At 58.9% G+C, this 16,102-nt stretch overlaps 1 protein-coding gene across 3 annotated transcripts; it reads right to left on the bottom strand.

Annotated features, from left to right (window-relative positions):
* Window positions 1–230: 230 nt before the first annotated feature.
* Window positions 231–15,844, bottom strand: WNT6 (Wnt family member 6). Of its 3 annotated transcripts, none has more exons than XM_021526322.4 (4): window positions 13,025–13,621; window positions 4,896–5,116; window positions 1,728–2,029; window positions 231–1,449 (listed from the first exon to the last, which is right to left on the bottom strand). In XM_021526322.4, the coding sequence occupies exons 1-4, from the start codon at window positions 13,099–13,101 to the stop codon at window positions 988–990; spliced, it is 1,062 nt and encodes a 353-aa protein (XP_021381997.2). In that variant the 5' UTR covers window positions 13,102–13,621; the 3' UTR covers window positions 231–987. The 3 variants fall into 3 exon arrangements, with proteins under 3 accessions (XP_021381997.2, XP_085441120.1, XP_085441119.1); XM_085584994.1 differs by having other exon boundaries at window positions 4,896–5,111; window positions 13,025–13,511; XM_085584993.1 differs by lacking the exons at window positions 231–1,449; window positions 1,728–2,029; window positions 4,896–5,116 and adding an exon at window positions 6,476–9,409 and having other exon boundaries at window positions 13,025–15,844.
* Between the last annotated feature and the right edge of the window lie 258 nt (window positions 15,845–16,102).

The following is a 16,102-nucleotide window of genomic DNA, read 5'->3' as shown; positions in this document are numbered from 1 at the left end:
AACCCCTATGCTGGGTAACCCTGGAGAAACCAGTTCTTGTGGGCTCCTTGCAGCATGGGAGGGACCCCCTCAGAGATTCCTGGAGCCCCTGGAACAGAGGCTTGGCAGCTTGCCTTGCTGGGCAGCCAGGCAGGCTGCTCCTCAGCCTGTGTTTGTCCATGAGGGGCACAGGCTGATCAGGTTATAAAGACATACATGCCTGGCACCCTGCCATCCAGGTGGGGTTGCACGTGGCCCATGGCATGCCAAGTGAATGCCTTGCATGCCACCAAGCCAACAGTGCCAGTGCTGTCCTGGGCTTCTGTGTGCCAGGCTCTGCAGCGGGGACTGCAGTGACCATGGCTGGAGTGAAAAGAATACGGGGTACCTTCCAGGAAGTCAGAGCACAAGAGCACAGTGCTAGGGCAGCTAGATGTACCTCTGGCATGAGGCATGAGTGGAGGCACCACGGACTGCACAAACTGGCACCCCCAGCATTGACAGCTGTGGCTGATGGAAGGAGAGCACTCACGCACTGGAAGCAGCAGAGCAGGGCAGGAGAGTACTCACCCTCATCCACACACATCTCCAGGCTTGACAACCACAGAGAAAAACAGAGAGCAGATAAAAAATGAGCTGGACTTCACCCACAGGTCCCAGCAGGGCTAGGGGCTGCCAGAAGTGTGACTGATGGGGACTCACAGCTGGGGCAAGGCAGCTCTGTGGCTAATCCCATTCCAGTACGGTGGTCAGCGCTTCTCAGCCCTCCCCAGGAAGTGCTGTGGCATACAGCTTTAAATAGCTTTATTAGTGGAAGCTCTGTGCCACGGGAACCTTGGGGATGCCAGGCAGCCCCACGCTACCCTCTGGGGAAGCCAGGACTCCCCAGAGCGCAGAGCTGAGCTCACCCACGCTGACCCTGCCACTGGCTCCACCTGTCTCTGTCCCAGGGGAGCCTTGTGAGCCTGGAGGTGGCCTCCCAAATTGTCCTCGCCTGACCCCGGGCTGTCAGATGCAGAGGCTGAGCTCCTGACGGACGGAGCACTTGCGGCACTGCACCACGCAGCACCAGTGGAAGCGGCAAAGGCAGTTCTCCTCCAGCACCACCGTCTCGTCCCGGTGCCCTCTCCCGCAGCACAGCAGGTCGCAGCCACTCGTGTCCATGGCTGTGCTGTTGCAGACACGGCCCCTGGTACCCAGCGAGCCTGTCTTACGATTAGCCGAGCAGAAATCAGGTGAGTCGGCCGAGTAGATGAGGTCCTGTTTATCGGGAGGCTTGATGTTGTCACCCACAGGGATGAGCGTTTTCCCGTCGTTGCCTCCCATCACCTTGAAAGCCCCATTGAAGCGCTCGAGCAGGCGGTCCCCCACCTCTCGGAAATGGGGCATCTTCCTCCAGCAGGTCCGCAGGGTGCAGGAGCCCGACAGCCCGTGGCATTTGCACTCTGTCCTCATGTAGCTGCGCACCGCCTGAGGAAGAGACAGCGACGCTCAGCCCTCGGGTCCCTCTCTCGCTGCCCAGCACCCCCAGGCAGAACCCTGCCCCTCTTGGTGCTGCCCTGGCCCGGGGGAGGGGCCGGGGGCGGACAGTGGCCCGGAGGTTTCCGGTTATCCTGCAAAGGATGCCCAAAAGATATTGGGTGATATTTCAGCCAAAGCTGGTGCAGGTACCTGGCTTGGGGACACTGAAGGTGGAGAGCTGGGCAGGGCACAAGGGGTGCAGGGGACAGGGAGCGCAGTGGCCTTACCAAGCGCCCGGCTTCGTTATTGTGCAGGTCGATAAGAGCTCGGATGTCATTTTTGCCTTTCTTGTTCTTGGCATCCATGAACTGCTGGGATTTCTCGTAGCCAAACTGCACATCATCCCCACAGCCCCCCCACTCCCAGGCGGTGCCCTCTGTGCCTGGCCCCGCTGTGGGCGAGGGGGGGGCCCGGCTCCGTGTCAGCTCGCAGCCACACTGCAGCAGCTCGCCCATGCTGCAGGCCTGCGTGATGGCGTGGCTCACTCCAGCCGCCGTGATGGCGTACACGAAGGCTGTTTCGCGGATATCTGCAGGAGAACGGATAGAGCCAGGGTGTGGGGTCAGCTCCAGCAAGCAAGGCACCACCCCCTGGCTGACATACCAGGGGCTCGGACTCCCCGTTCCCTATCCTCATATGTGTCGGGTGCTGTTCCCTGGCTGATGCACCCACCCTGGAATGGGCTGCCTGGAGCAGGAGTTGCCTCTTGCAAGCAGATTTGAAAACTCTGGGGGATGGTCAGGACCTCCTGCACTCAGCTGTGGAGAGGCAACCAATCTCCCATCTCTTCTTGCAAGTCTGGGTGCTGCCCCATAGGAAAGTGGGAAGCTCAGAGAGCAGAGGGTGGTCCCACACGACCAGGTGGTACCCACAGCTTCCTCACACTACCCTGCAATATCTCTCCACACAGTAAAAATCCCAACCCCAGCTCCAAACAAACAGTGAGAAGGATACCAAGGGTGCCACTCACCCTCTGCATGGCAGCAGTGATGAAGCTGTGCTGTCTGCTCTCCCCCCACTACCCTCTTTGCCATGGGGAGCTGCCCACCCCCCTCTCTCCACCGGCACAGCCTCCACCCTGCAGGATTATTTATTATTAGTATTTGCTCCTGTCTCTCTCTGCTCCGGGACACGAATTCCAAGCATCTTTCCCCTGCCCGGACCTGCCGCTCGCAGCCGCAGCCAGCGGGGGATTCTGGCAGCAGGGGTGCGGCGCCCTGCTCGGGGGGCTCCTGCGCTCCCCCCGCTCCATGCCAGCCCAGCTCCTGCCCGCCCAAATGCCAGGGCAGGGCTGGCTCAGGCTGGTGGCCTGCAGGGGATTCCTGGGGAGGGAGGGGAAGGTGGGGTTTGGGGGTGTCCCATCCCTCCATCTTCAGTATTCTGATTTGGGGAGGCTGCAGGAAGAGGGATACCAGGGCATCGGTTCCATGAGCAGCTCCTCCAAAAGCCCACGCAGCACCTGCCTCCCTCTGGTTTTCGCAGGAACTGGGCACACCAGTGCCTTTCTGGCAGTGCCACCAAGGGGGTAGCACCCCCTCCCCAGGCCCTCCTGTCCCTGCAAGCCACCCGACCACCCGCCTGCTCCTACCTGGGGCTGGCAGAACCCTCAGCAGGCAGCCCAAAGCTGGCAGAGGTCCCCATGCCACCCTGCCAGCTGGGCCCTGGGGGATGTTGCTCCTCTGACAGTTCCTCCAGACACGTGGCTGCCCCCAAGCCAGACTACCCTGGCATGCCACACCTGGCACAGGTGGCAGGGAGGGAAGAGGGGACAGCCATGACTGTGCCAGGAAGGCTAGGCCAGGAATGAGAGGTTTGCAGCATCTTTGGATAGAAAAGGATATTGGATGGAAGGTGTTCATCTAATGGAGCTAGGAACCCCAAAAATGCTGAGATATTTTGTGCAGCCCCTGCAGGCTTACAGGGAGGCTGCTGCCTGCTGACACCTCTGAGGACTTCTGACACCCACCTTGTTACCCTGGGGAACTCCTAGCTGGGGTGCCCCATGTCCTCAGAGTGCCAGGGACTCAAACTCACCACTGTCCCTACGATATTGTTTATCTCTACCACCCCAGCAGTGAGGCTGGACCAATGTGGTGGCTCCTTCAGCATCCCTATGCTTGATGTGTCTGTGCCTCCTCCAACGTAAGCTGTTCCTGGGTACCCAGCAGCTCATCTGCCAGCACCTTTCACTCACCACCTGGTATGGCCCTGCATTCTGGCACCACCCCACTACCAGAGCAGATCCCTGCCTGGCACAGATCCCACCTGCTTCACTGCCAGTTTATGTTGAAAATGGGTGACTCCAGAGGCAGGAAAGTCCCCCGTGTGCTCTGAATCACCGCCTCTTAACTGAATTCACCCCCCTGTGTTGGGGGAAACCCACATCTGCAAATCTGAGCCTATCCCCCTCCCATGGGCCAGTGTTTCCCTCAAGGCTTCAGCTCTGTCCCCCACTAATATCTGCAGTCTATTGGGTGCCCAGGGCACCCCTCCCTCTCCAATCCCCCCAGGGATGACACCTTGACGCCCCTAGCATGTCCCATGGACTTATCCTCTTTGCCTTGTGCTGGCCATGTACCAGCAGATGTGGTGGCTGAGGAGTCTGGGGCTTGCTCCAGCTTCTTCATCTGCCACAGCACAGGGACCAACATGGGGAGAGGGGCAGGACTGAACTCACCTCCCACTAAGTGATCCTACCAGCCCAAGGTGTTTCAAACAACCCCTCTTGCTTGGAGTACCATCCACTCTCAGCTGCTCTCCCTGAGGAATGCAGCAGGGCTTTTCCATCCCTTAAACACTCATGGGTGCCCCCTTGCTCTGCTCCTGCTCTGATTTTGATGCAGCTGGACCTGGCTTGGAACGCTGTATCCACTGTCTGAGACCTGCACATACCTTCCTGCCCCCCATCCCTGTTCCTCAGTGACATCAGGGTGTCCATCCAGGGACAGGGACAGGGACAGGGACAGGAGACAAACACTCCTCTCCTCCGCTCCCTGCAAAGCCAGAAGGAGGGATGTGAAGGGCACCCACGGGGTAAGGGGCAGCTCCCGACGGCTCCCAGCACTGCCTCCCAGCCGGGCCCCTTCCCACAGCACACCCTGGGGTCCCGGGGGAGCAGTAAATCACTGCCAGACGAGGGTGCATTCTTGGGCTTCATGAAGCCCCGCACTGTCTGGGAGCATTGGTAATTGCTTCATTACAACACAGGGAGACATGTCCCGGCAGTAAAACCTCAGCGTGACTGCACCGGGGAGCACTGAGCAACCCCCTACACGCACACACACACACACACATAGCTTTGCACGCCAAGACTCTGCTCCAGGAGTCCTGGGGAGGTGCTTCACCAGGCTGGGGTCTTTTTGGGAAATGGGAAGCTGAGGAAGCACTGGCCTTACCCTGCTGCAGGATCTTGCCGAAGTACTTGCTGTGGCTGGTGCAGTTCCAGCGGCGGAAGCGGAATTGGTACTGGCACTCCCGGACGCCCAGCTTGGTGCCCTTGGCCACCTCTTGCACAATCTCTGGCTCCAGCTGGCACAGCTCTGCCTGCTTCCCCGCCAGCCGCTTCGTCTTGCGGCAGATGCTGTTGGGGTCCATGACCAGGGGGCTCCCCACTGCCCTGCAGGAGGGGACAGCGAGCAGAGCAAAACCAGCACCCAAGCCCAGGAGAGACCAGAGTGTGGATAGGACACGACCAGACCCACCCCCAGGGATGGAGCAAGGCTACGGGGCAGTGCCAGCTCCGTGCTGAGCCCGGGTGACAAGGGGACAGAGAGACATATGCAGTGGGGGCAGGACAATAGGTATGGGTGGCTCACCCAGGCAATATCTTGCCCTGTCCATCCATTGGGGAATGGGGGAGATCTCCTGCCATGGGACAGGCTATAGGATGATGCTGGCATGATGATCCTTGGGGACATCTATGGGGATGATTGTGGTGTCCCCATGGGAGGTGGCAGAAATACTGTGCTAGGCAGCATCTGCTCTTTGGGGCTGGCACTGACCTAATCCAGCCTGGCATTGCCATGTGACCGAGGCCCGATGCAGCTGCGTCTCCCAGAGCTGTGGACACAACAAGGAGCCCAGCCAGCATTCTTGGTGTGTCTCCCCCTCTCCACGGGTTCTCGCTGCTTTACCCCGTGGGAGACTAGATGAGTGACCTTGTCTCTGATAAAGCCCCTCGGCTGCTGGCCAGGATCCTGTACTCACCTCCCCAAATCCAGGCACTGACTCCAGGGAACGGAGCTGCAGGCGGGTGCGGGAGTGCAAGGGAGGGATGCAGGTGGCATTGCCAGCTTTGCCAATGCCAGTGAGGGAGGGCAAGTCTTGGCTGGGCCCACGTCAGAGGCAGCTCCTCCTTGCCAGCACAGCTGGAGTGAGGTGCCTGACTCCCTGGCCCTGAGGGCAAAGTCTGAACACAACGCTGTGCTCCCCGGTGTGCCATGGGCTACAGAAACTCCTGTACTTTCCCCACAGATTTTGCCCGGAGTGCCCTCCACGGCCCAGCTCGCGCAGCGTGCCGGCACCCTGCCTCGTGCTGGCACGGGCAGTGCTCAGCTCTGCCACGGGCAGCTCCACAGCCATGGGCCACACGGGTTTAGCACACCCTAAACTCAGCCCACCCTTGCCTCCAGCGCTGCTCCTGTGCGCTCAGAGATCATCCTGCTCAACAGCATGATTTTCATGGCCATGGATGCCCACAGAACCTCAGGGCTGGACCCAGCATACCCCAGAATCAGGACATGCCTGATGATTGGGAGGTTACATTCCCTGGGATTCCCTGGGGAGCAGTGCTTGGGCGGCCCGTGCTGCCTTCAGCCCCACTCACTGGAGAGCATTAGCTGCACGGCTTCCAAACCCAGAGCTTTATAGTCTGGCCAAGCCCCAGGGGCTCGAAAATCACAAGCTGAATCTCAGTGTTTAACTGTGCTCTGGGTTTCCTTTTCACTCTTGTGCAGCTGGGGGGTTGTGTTTGGGACACCAGGCTGCAGTACTCTGCTTGCAATCCTGTCCCCAGTGCAAACCCCCTCCAAGCCCCTTGTTTGAAGCTCAAAGCCCTGCCAAGATCCCCCTGATTCATGTCAGCTCCCCAGCTGCCTGGATCTCCTGCCTACCAGTCCCCAGCTGGATTTGGAGAGGATGTGCCCACTCGCATAGCCCAGAAAAGGAGCCCTTGTGCTTTGGCTGGAGGTTTAAAGGTTAAACAGCTCAACAGAGAAACATAGCCTGGAAAGGGAACTTCCAGCCAGGAAACTGAGGCAAGCCCATACTCCTGCTGGAGAAAACACATCTCCCTTTGCTCCCAGCAGTTCAGCTTCCCTTTTCTGCATTATTCACATGGACCTCTACAAAGGGATGGGGCAGCTAGGGAAGCAGAGCTTGCCTGCCACAGGTCCTCCATAGATGGGGAAACTGAGGCCCAGGTGGAAAGTGACCAGAAAATCTGTCCAGACCCATCCCATGATGACCACACAGGGATCCACGCCTCCATGGTGGTCTCCAAGTTCTCTGTCCTTTGTGACCATGGGCTCCCCACATCTACAGCAGGATGGTGGAGGTTTGGCTGCCTCCACCAGGGGAGTGGGGAAGAGGGGGAGCCGAGATGGGACTTTCATTAAGAGATGACTCTTTGTACTCATATGAAAACGATGCGCCAGCCCCCCGGGGCCGTCAGATCAAATACTGAACTGCGGCTCACCCCAGCCCGCTGGATCAGGCCAGGAAGAAGAGCTCAGCCCTGCGGGTCTGGGGGTGATGGGCGGCTCACCGGCACCGCGGGGGTCCCCACCCATGGTCCAGGCGGCAGCAAGGCTGGCGGAGAGCGCGGGAGCTTTCTGTCCATGCCGACGAGGCGTGGGGTGGGCTGCCTAAGTCCAAAGCGATATTAATTTCCGCTGGGCTCCACTTTCTGGCACAGGGAGGCTGCCGGGAGCCCAAGAGCTGTTTTGCTTTGGAGGGTTTAGAGGGGGGGGAGAATGGGGGGGAGACAAGGGCAAGAAAAATGCTGCCAAACTGCTACCACTTTGGCAAGGGCTCCGGCGCAGGGCCCAGATCTGCCTGAGCTTGTCCCGCTCCAAGGCCTCCCGCATCTACAATTAAGGTGCCCCACCTCTGCTGCCGGGCACTCCTCCCCCTGCCCTGGTGAAGGAACAGGGTCGCCAGCCCGGCTCCCCGCAACTCGCCTGGGGCACCCCGGCCCCCTGCCGCCTCCTGCCTGGGAGCCCCCAGCCAGGCTCAGCAGCACAGCAGCATCCCTGCCACCTGCCCCTGGTGCCCTTTGCTGGCTGCTAGAACTGCTGCTGGAGGGCTCTGCCTTGCCCCAAAAGCCAATGGGATGATGAGCTGCATTATCCAACCTCTCAGCATCCCTGTGTAAGGGAAACAACCCCCATTGCTGAAAGAGGAGACTGAGACAGAAAAGGGGCTGCAAACCACTGCCCACCTGCTGCTGTCATCCCTTAGGCTGCCAGAGCCACAGGCTGAGCCCAGTCCCAGTGACGCACATCAAACAGGAGTCACCAGGGCTTCTGATGCAACCCCTGTGCTCTGGATGCTGTGCCTGCTGCAACAGAGACAGGGCTTCCTGAGAGCCATAATCACCATTTTTTCCCAGCTCAGCTCATGGTCATGGAGCTTCCAGTATGTCCCGGTCTCATTCTCGGCCAAAATGGACCAAGGAGCCTGGAGCAAGTCATAATCTTCTCCTTGGGCATGGGGATTATGTGGAGCAGAACATCTGGGCCCTGCCAGCAGACCATTGTGGACTGGGGTCCTGGTTTGCAGGAAGCCAAGGGAGTGAGGCTGAGTGAGTGAGAAGGAGGATAGTCAGCTTTCGAAAGTCACACCTGCAGGAGAGCAGTGGTTGGGGCATGCCAGATCCATGTGGGATCTGACAGGCCTGCACCCATTGAGTCCTGCTGCTTGGACACTCCTGTGGGGCAAGGGGACTCAGCTCTGGGGTAGTAAGGTTGTGTTTTGCCTTGCATACAGGTCTCTATCCCAGCCTCTGGAAGCCTCCAGCAGGGCGATGCACAGTACTAGGGTACCCAGGTCATTACTCTGAGCCCACAGGTAATTCTGCATCCACCTGAAGAGGTAAGAACTGCAGGATGACATCCCTGGAGAACAGACATCCATCCCTGGGGACATTGGCCACTTCACGCCCCACACAATGATGTCACACTGCATGACAGCCTACAAGTCAAACCCAAAGGGAGCCCGTCTCTTTCCAAGCTGTGCAAACAGTGCAAGGGGGACCCACAGAAGAATTTGCACCCATCCAGCTTTCCTACAGCCCATGCAGGCATGTGGCAGGCACTCAGCCCCTCACCCCGGGCCATGCGTGGGTGCTGCCACTAGCGGGGCAGCTGGGTGTGGAAACAGAGCAGGAGGCCCAGGAAGGTGTGGTGAGTAAGCAGCAAGTCACTGCCTGGGGGGCACGGCCAGGGCTTGGCTGCCGAGCAGTGCCCGGGGCACTGAGAGAACAGGAAATGCCACAGGTTGGGAAGAGAAGGGGGACCCCCATTTCCTGCCTTCCTTCTTACATCTCCTTGGCAAGGATGGCATGCAAACAGCTGGGAAGCTGCCTAAAGGATAGAGGCTTTGGCATGGCATTGCATCAACCCATGGACCTGCTAGCTGCAGGGTCATGCTGGGGCCAGGCTGTGGTGAACAGGAGCTGCCCAAACTTGTGCTGCAGGTACTGGGGGGATGGAGGGAGCATTCACCTGTAGAGGTGGTGGTCCTGAAGCTATCTCCAAACTCTGGAAGGGCTGAGATAAAAAGAAATAAGTCCACTCACTTGTGGTCACTGAGTCCTTCTTCTGGGTGCTGACAGAGCCTGGAGCTGGGGTAGCACAAGGGTTTGGCTAGTTCATGCCCAAATGTGAGTGCCAATTGTTGTGGGAGGACCCTGCAAACTGAGGAGATGTCAGGGTGTGCCCAGTACCCTCCTGCACGAGGGGGGTTTGAAGTGCTCAAGGTTCTGATGCAAATGCCAGACAAAACCTCCAGTTGGAAGCATGTGCACGGCATGGCCAGGGAGCCTGGGTGTCACCATGGGAAAGTGGATGTGACCAGGAGCAGGGACAAGGGATAGCACTGGGGAAAGTTCAGCTGTGGGAGAAAACAAGTAGCCCAATGCTGGAGCCAGTAGTCATCTCAAAGGGTGCAAGAGTTCTGCCCAAATGGTGCTCCTCCAGGGGAGAAGGCATGCTGGGGAAGGCTGGGCAGCCCGGTCTGTTGGGTGCTGTGGGCTAGCAGCTGTGGGTCAGCAAAGCCAGGGGCTGACTCACAGGGCTCACCCCAAGGCATGCAGGCAGGGCCCTCCAGCCCAGCAGCCTGCCCTCACAGGCTCTGGCCTTGCAGGGACGGTGCTGGTCAGGGCAGCAAAAGAGGAAACCACTGTTGGGGGCGGGGGGTCACACAGGGTGTGTGGCTTGAGGGACATGGGACTGGGACCCCGTCAAACAAGGGTACAGCCACAGGGGCTGGTGGGAGAGGTTCTTTCTGAGCACCTCTGAAGAAAAGCTGGAGGTGCACTGCCCTTGTGTATGGATGGGAAGGGCATAGAGGGCAGGTGTCCATCCCCCTGGGCCTCCTCAGACCACAGCTGGAGCAGAGCACATTTCAGCTGGGATGATTTTTTCCCTTGCTTTCTCTGCCATCTCCCAGCTGCTCTCAGCCATGCCCGTGGAGAGCCAAGAGGCACCAGGGAAGCTGGTTTTGCTTGCCCCCATCCCCAGAGTGCCTCTGCACTCCTGCAGGCACAGCCCGACTGCAAACCGGCTTGGCTGAAATCCTGCCCTGAACCCGCCTGGGGCTCCTCAGACACTGAGTGTGCCTGCTCTGTATCTCTGCAGCCTCTGGGCCAGCCCAGGAGCCCCAGGCAGTCCCTACCTGTCCTGCTCAGGGAGAAATCACTGTTGCACAAGGATCTGAGCAAGAAATCTGTAAAGAATAGGGGAGGAGGAAGAAAGAGGCTTTACAGAGCCGATGGGAGCAAGGGAAGCCTATTCCCTGCAGCTTGGCACTAACCAAAGAGCCAGCAGCACGTGAGTGACATATCTTCCATTGGTACTGACCACAGCCTGCTCCCTTTTGCCATGGAAAGGGCTGTGTCTTCAGTGACTCTCTGAGGACATCCTAACACAATGAGGATGCTCTTTCTCAGGGTGCAATGTCACCAGCAGGATGTCAGTGCTTGTACATCATACCTAAATCTTTTTCCATAGATGCAGCCGTGTGCCAGGATCCCAATGGGCACAGTTACCACCTGTGAGTGGCCAGGCCTGGCTGTTTGCCTGGGCTGGGACTGTGCCTCTTGAGATCCAGCCCAGCTACAGCCCACCACACCTCTCTCAGAAATTGGATCGTCAGTGCGAGAAAAAGCTGGCTTAAATGGGCACACAGATAATGCACTCAGGGGTGGGATGGGGGTGTTGTAAAGACATTTCTTTCTCAGCCAGAGGAAAATGCCCCTTTGGCTAAGCACCCACAGTGCCCAGTGATGCACATACAAAGGTGTGCCACCAAAGTCCTCTTCATCAGTGACAGTGACAGCAAGGAACAGTTCTATCAATGCCACCAGTCCTGGGGCTTCCAGGAACTCTGGCACAACACAGCTGCTCCCCTGAAGCCCTCCCCACCAACAGCAAAACCCACAGACACCAGTGCTACCCAGACCTGGGAGAGGGACCAGTACCAGGAGTAGGCACATGGGAAAATGCCTGTCATGAGTGGCCAGACTCCTCTGCCCCACACAGGAAGGGCTCCCTGAGATGATCTCAGCCAGGGGCCAAAACACCAAACTCTGAGAGAAGCAGTTCATTAATTACCCAGCTGCTCCTATGCCCTCTCCTGGGAAGCCTGGCACATCCGTTTGGTGGTGCTGGTGGCCTCATTTACCCACCAACTCTTCCCAGCTCTCTGGCTCCAGAGTGAAGAAGAGTGTGAGCTGGTGATTCACCTGAAGCCACTCCACTGCCCGGTGCATTCACCGTGCATCAGGCAGCTGAGTTATTATTCTTAAAATAAAGGTCCCTTTTCTTCTTCTTTTTTTTAAAGAAGAAAAAACAAGTTTGACCCCTTGCCCTCCCCTGCCAAATCCTGCTAATCTCCTGAAGTCACTGCTGCCTGTGCACACATGGCACCAGCAGGACCCAGACTCCACGGTGAGATGCAGTTCTGAGCACCTGGGGCAAGGGGCACCGGTACCCCAGCACCCTGCCCTGGCTGGTGCTGTCTGCCTGCCCCTGAAATGAAGGCAAAATGAGCTTCTGCTTCAAACTTTGCCTGCTCCTGTCATGGGCAGATGTCCTCAAAGCTGGAGCACAGGGCATGAGCTTGGAGATATTGATGAGGATGGGGCAGAGAAAGCATGGACAGCTGTGTGTGTGTTTGAGAATTAGCCAGGGGAAAACAGCAGGTCTCAGGCAGCAGGAGGGCATATGCCCTGCAATGGCACAGCTACCCTGAGGTGGGTGGTACGGAGCATGGAGACCCTCCATAAGCACCCTGCTTTGGCCAGGGCTTGCCCTACCTCAGTCTCCCTTTTTCTAGCAAAAAAACCCAAGGCAAGTTCCTCTCAGCCCCATGCTAAACCCTTGCCTGGCAATAAACAAAGCACTTGGGCTCCAGGGACAAACTCTCAGCTGATGTACAACTGACTGTAACAGCACAACTTATACTCACAAAGACCCCCAGTGCAGCCCTGGAGCCAGGGCTAGCAAAGGGAATGGAGATGTGGAATAAATCACTGGTGGGCAGGCAGGGGACTGTGAGGGGAAAGGCTTATGGAGAGCTTTATTTTAGGGGTCAAAAGAGTGTGACAATGTGGAGACGAATAGCCTCAGATAATGAATGATAGCCCGGACGGCACGCCGGGGAGCTGGAATCTAAGCACTTAAAACCGGATAAAGACAGGCTGGGTGAAATTCTTAATAGATTTAAATAGTTCATGTTTCGACAGATACCTGGGCTTTCCAAGGCTGGGTCCCAGTTCTGTGCCTGTAATGAATCCCCCACCCCCTCTGGTATCCTGCAAGGCACCGTCTCTGCCTTTGATGAGGGCACCATTACAAATAGGGGTTTTGTCCCTGCTGTGTCCAGGCCACCATACAGGGGGGACACTGTAGGGACCCTAAGGCTTTTAATTAAATTTGACTTATTGAAGGGGTCTGGAAGCCACTAAGCCCTCTTGCCCACCCCTCAGGCATACAAGTCTCCCAGGCAGTGGGCCGGGGGTGCAGGGAGGCAAAGTGCAACTCTCGCCACAGGACCTGTGCACCCTATACTCCTGGGGATCCCCCAGCTTACTGCCTCCAGCACAGTTGTGTCCCCAAACCCTATATATGGGTGCCCGGTCTGGATCAGAACAGCCAGTGAGCAACATTTCCAACCCAAGTGGTGCCTGGGTGTAGGGGAATCTTTTGTCCCCAAGCCGGGGTGGGGGGAACCACCCCCGGAGATCGAGATGCCCTGCGTGCCCTCCTGCTTTTCCACCCCCCCGCCGGGATGTCCTACTCACCACCAGAGCCCGATGATGTTAGCGGGGCAGAGGAGGATGAAGAAGAGCCCCAGCTGGGTCCGGGAGGAGGGCAGCATCCTGCCAGGACTGAGGAAAGAGTCGAACTCGCCCCACGCCGGGAGCCGGGCACCGCCGAGGTCCGGCCGGGGCCCCGGCGGTGGGTGCCCGCTGTCTGCCTCCGCCGGGCCGGGCCGGGCGGGCAGCGCGGCCGGCGGGGCCGTGCGGGCCGGGCTGGGCTGGGCTGGGCTGGGCAGGCACCTCCGGGCGGCTGGAGCGCGGCGCGGAGGCTGCTCCGGAGAAGGAGGAGGGACGGGGCTGCGAAAGCATCTGCTCCGACAGGGAAACCGGAGCCCGGGGGACGGACAGGGCGGGCCGGGCGGGGGGACTCCCGGGTGCCAGGCTCCGTTCCCAGCGCAGAGGCACGGACGCGATGTGGGCACAGGCACCCACCGGTAGAGGACCGTGGCCGCAGCCGGTCTGGCCCCGCGTCCCGCCGCCGCGTTTGAGTGTTCAGCCCTTTTTGCGGATCTGGCTGGCACAGCCCTGCCCCCGAAGCCCCGGGACCTGCTGCGGACCTGCTTGGCACGGACCTGCCTGCCAGAGCCCTGCTTGGCACAGCCCTGCCCGGCTGCACTCGGGGTCCTGCCGCAGCCCTGTCAAGCCCTACCTGGCCTCGAGGTGTCCCCGACACCTTCCTGTCACACTCTTGCCCGATCCTGACACCCAAACCTGGCGTTCCTGTGTTGCCCCCAGCACAGCCCTGCCTGGCCCCTGTCCCTGACCGGGCTCGCCTGGCACAACCCTGGCTCCATAACCCTTCCTGTCCTCTGTCCAGTCTGTCCCACCTGGGAAAGCTGGAGCAGTGACCCCTCACAAGCATCTCCCAACACTTAGCCCAAACACCCTGGAGAGACACGCCTGAGCCAGAGGGACACACAGGAGAATGACTGAGCCACCCTAGGAGCAAGGAGCACCAGGAGAAGAGTGTGGTGAGGGACATCTTGTTTACGGTGATTTCATTTCAGGTAGAGCCAGGCCCCAGAATGGACACAGTCCCCAGCACCAGATCATAACAGGAGGAGCAGCAGGAGCTGCCTGGGGCAGGAGGAAGCTGACATGCCCAGAATGTAGCAGGGGGCCACACAAGGGCTGTGCAGTTGGGGACAGGAGGAGCCCATAGCCTGCCACACAGATGCTCCCCACAGAGGAGACTCAGGAATGGTTTTCCAGTGCTCAGTCCACTGCTCTGCATCTCTGATTCCTCTTGTATCATTTATGAAACCCAGCAGAGTTTGGGGATACAGCTCCCAGCCCTGCAGCATCAGAGCCATGGATCCTGGGAGAGGATCTACCCTGGGGGAGTCTCACCTGATCTCTGTACCCAGCTCCACTGAGCAAACAGCCAGCCCACTGGGTTAGCCCAAGGGAAAAGGAGGTGTCTTCCACTCATGATGGGCAAAGCAGAGCACTCTTGCTGCTGGTGAGACCACCCCTCCCTCCAGCAGCTATCTGTTCTCTGTCCCCTTCATGGCCTCCCATACCCTGCCCATCTGAAGCCCCTGGCTTGCCCATAACTGTTCTCCTTGCCTTGATCACCAGCAGTTTCATCCCTTCACCTGGGCATGTCTGTTCCCTGCTAACAGCATTCGGTGGTGAACGACTCAGGCTTTATCTGCAGCTTGGCACAATTCTCTCCCTCCTGGGCACAAGAGGTAAGAGACTCCCACCACCTCTGGAGGATTCACACCTGCTCTTTCTCTGCCCTCCCACACAGGAAATGGGCTCCTGATCTGCACCCTTGGTATGGTGACATGGACTAAGCTGTCCTGGCCACGGCATGGGGACATGGGGACACAGGGACACCGGCTCAGTCCCTGATCTGGGCACTGCATCTGGGCTGCTGCACCATGCCCCGTCCCTGTTGCCTTTTGCCTTCACCCACCAGTCTCCATGCTAGCTGTCCTACAGGGACCCCGGCACCTCTAATCTAGGGGGATAGTCTGCAACGAGTAGTTCGGGGAGCGGGGACATCTCTGCTGAGGCTGGGCGAGGCTGACGCTGGACCCAGGGGCCCAGCCCCTGCCGGCAGAGCTCCCTGCGATGCGCGGCTCATCTGCCGCTGTGTTGAAAGTGCCTGTTGTCCCTCCGCCCCTAGCGCCTGGCCTCCTCGCAAAGGCAGCGCGGGGCAGGTGAGAAGCCTTTATCTGATTTCCTAAGGGCAGAAAAATCCCTTTGATTTTGCCCCGAAGAGGGGAGCGGGGGGTGGGGGTGCCGTCTCGGCGAGCAGGTGCGGCTGGTGCTCAGCAGCTCGCCTTATCATGTCAGCTCTGCGTGAGGCTGGAGGGGCCAGGGGGGTGCGGAGCCCTCAGCACACGCACGGCAACTGGCCCCACTGCCTGGCTCCCGTGGCAAAGCCCCCTTAGAGGGGCTGGTGGGGCAGAGTGCACAAAGGTGGGCTCCTTGCCTTGTGTCTGGATCAGAAGAGCTGGAATGGGGTGTATGCCAGGAGTTTGCCCCTATTTCGCAGCTTTTCTCACGACTGCATAAAAATTCTCCTTTAGCAAGGGGAAGCTGAGGCACAGAGATGCTGAGACCTGCTTAGGCAGGTGGGGAGTGGTTGCCTGTTCGCTCAGGTCCAGTAATTTTCTTGCTGCCTTCCCTTCTGCAATAAGACCCAAAGGCCCACGTACTTCAGGGGACAAGGTGACAGTGGTCATACTAATCCAGGGTGACAGGGATGCCACTGCCACTCTGAAGCAGCCTGCACCATCGCAGCTGATCCTTTGTCTCTGCCTTTCCTTGCCTCTCGCAGCTCACTTCCCCCCCCCCCGCCCCGGCTTTTGTGTTATTACAAATTATAAAACAATTTTTTCCTGCCGTCCCGCATTCTTCTGCCTCCTGCAAGAATTTTAATGTATTTATTTTTGCTATCAGGGGAAAGCGCCGTGTTCCTCGGCCACCCCCAGGCAGCCCCGGCCCCACTTGGCCACTGATGGAAATTAATGATGGAGGATGCAGGGGGAGAGCCGACACCCCTGCACCCCTGCAGCAGAGAGGTGGGGGGACGGGTGCCCCCCC

Source organism: Lonchura striata, chromosome 7 (genome assembly GCF_050655825.1).
Source record: "Lonchura striata isolate lonStrDom1 chromosome 7, ASM5065582v1, whole genome shotgun sequence".
In the NCBI taxonomy this organism is placed as follows: Eukaryota; Metazoa; Chordata; class Aves; order Passeriformes; family Estrildidae; genus Lonchura; species Lonchura striata.
The sequence above is the reverse complement of the archived record's forward strand: the minus strand, read 5'-3'. Positions and strand labels throughout refer to the sequence as shown.

Coding starts and splice junctions, on each gene's coding strand:
- WNT6 (XM_021526322.4), bottom strand. CDS start 13,101: ATGCTGCCCTCCTCCCGGACCCAGCTGGGGCTCTTCTTCATCCTCCTC. Junction 5,117..13,024: donor AACATCATCGGGCTCTGGTG/GTGAGTAGGACA, acceptor CCCCTCCTGCAG/GGCAGTGGGGAGCCCCCTGG. Junction 2,030..4,895: donor CGGCAAGATCCTGCAGCAGG/GTAAGGCCAGTG, acceptor GTTCTCCTGCAG/ATATCCGCGAAACAGCCTTC.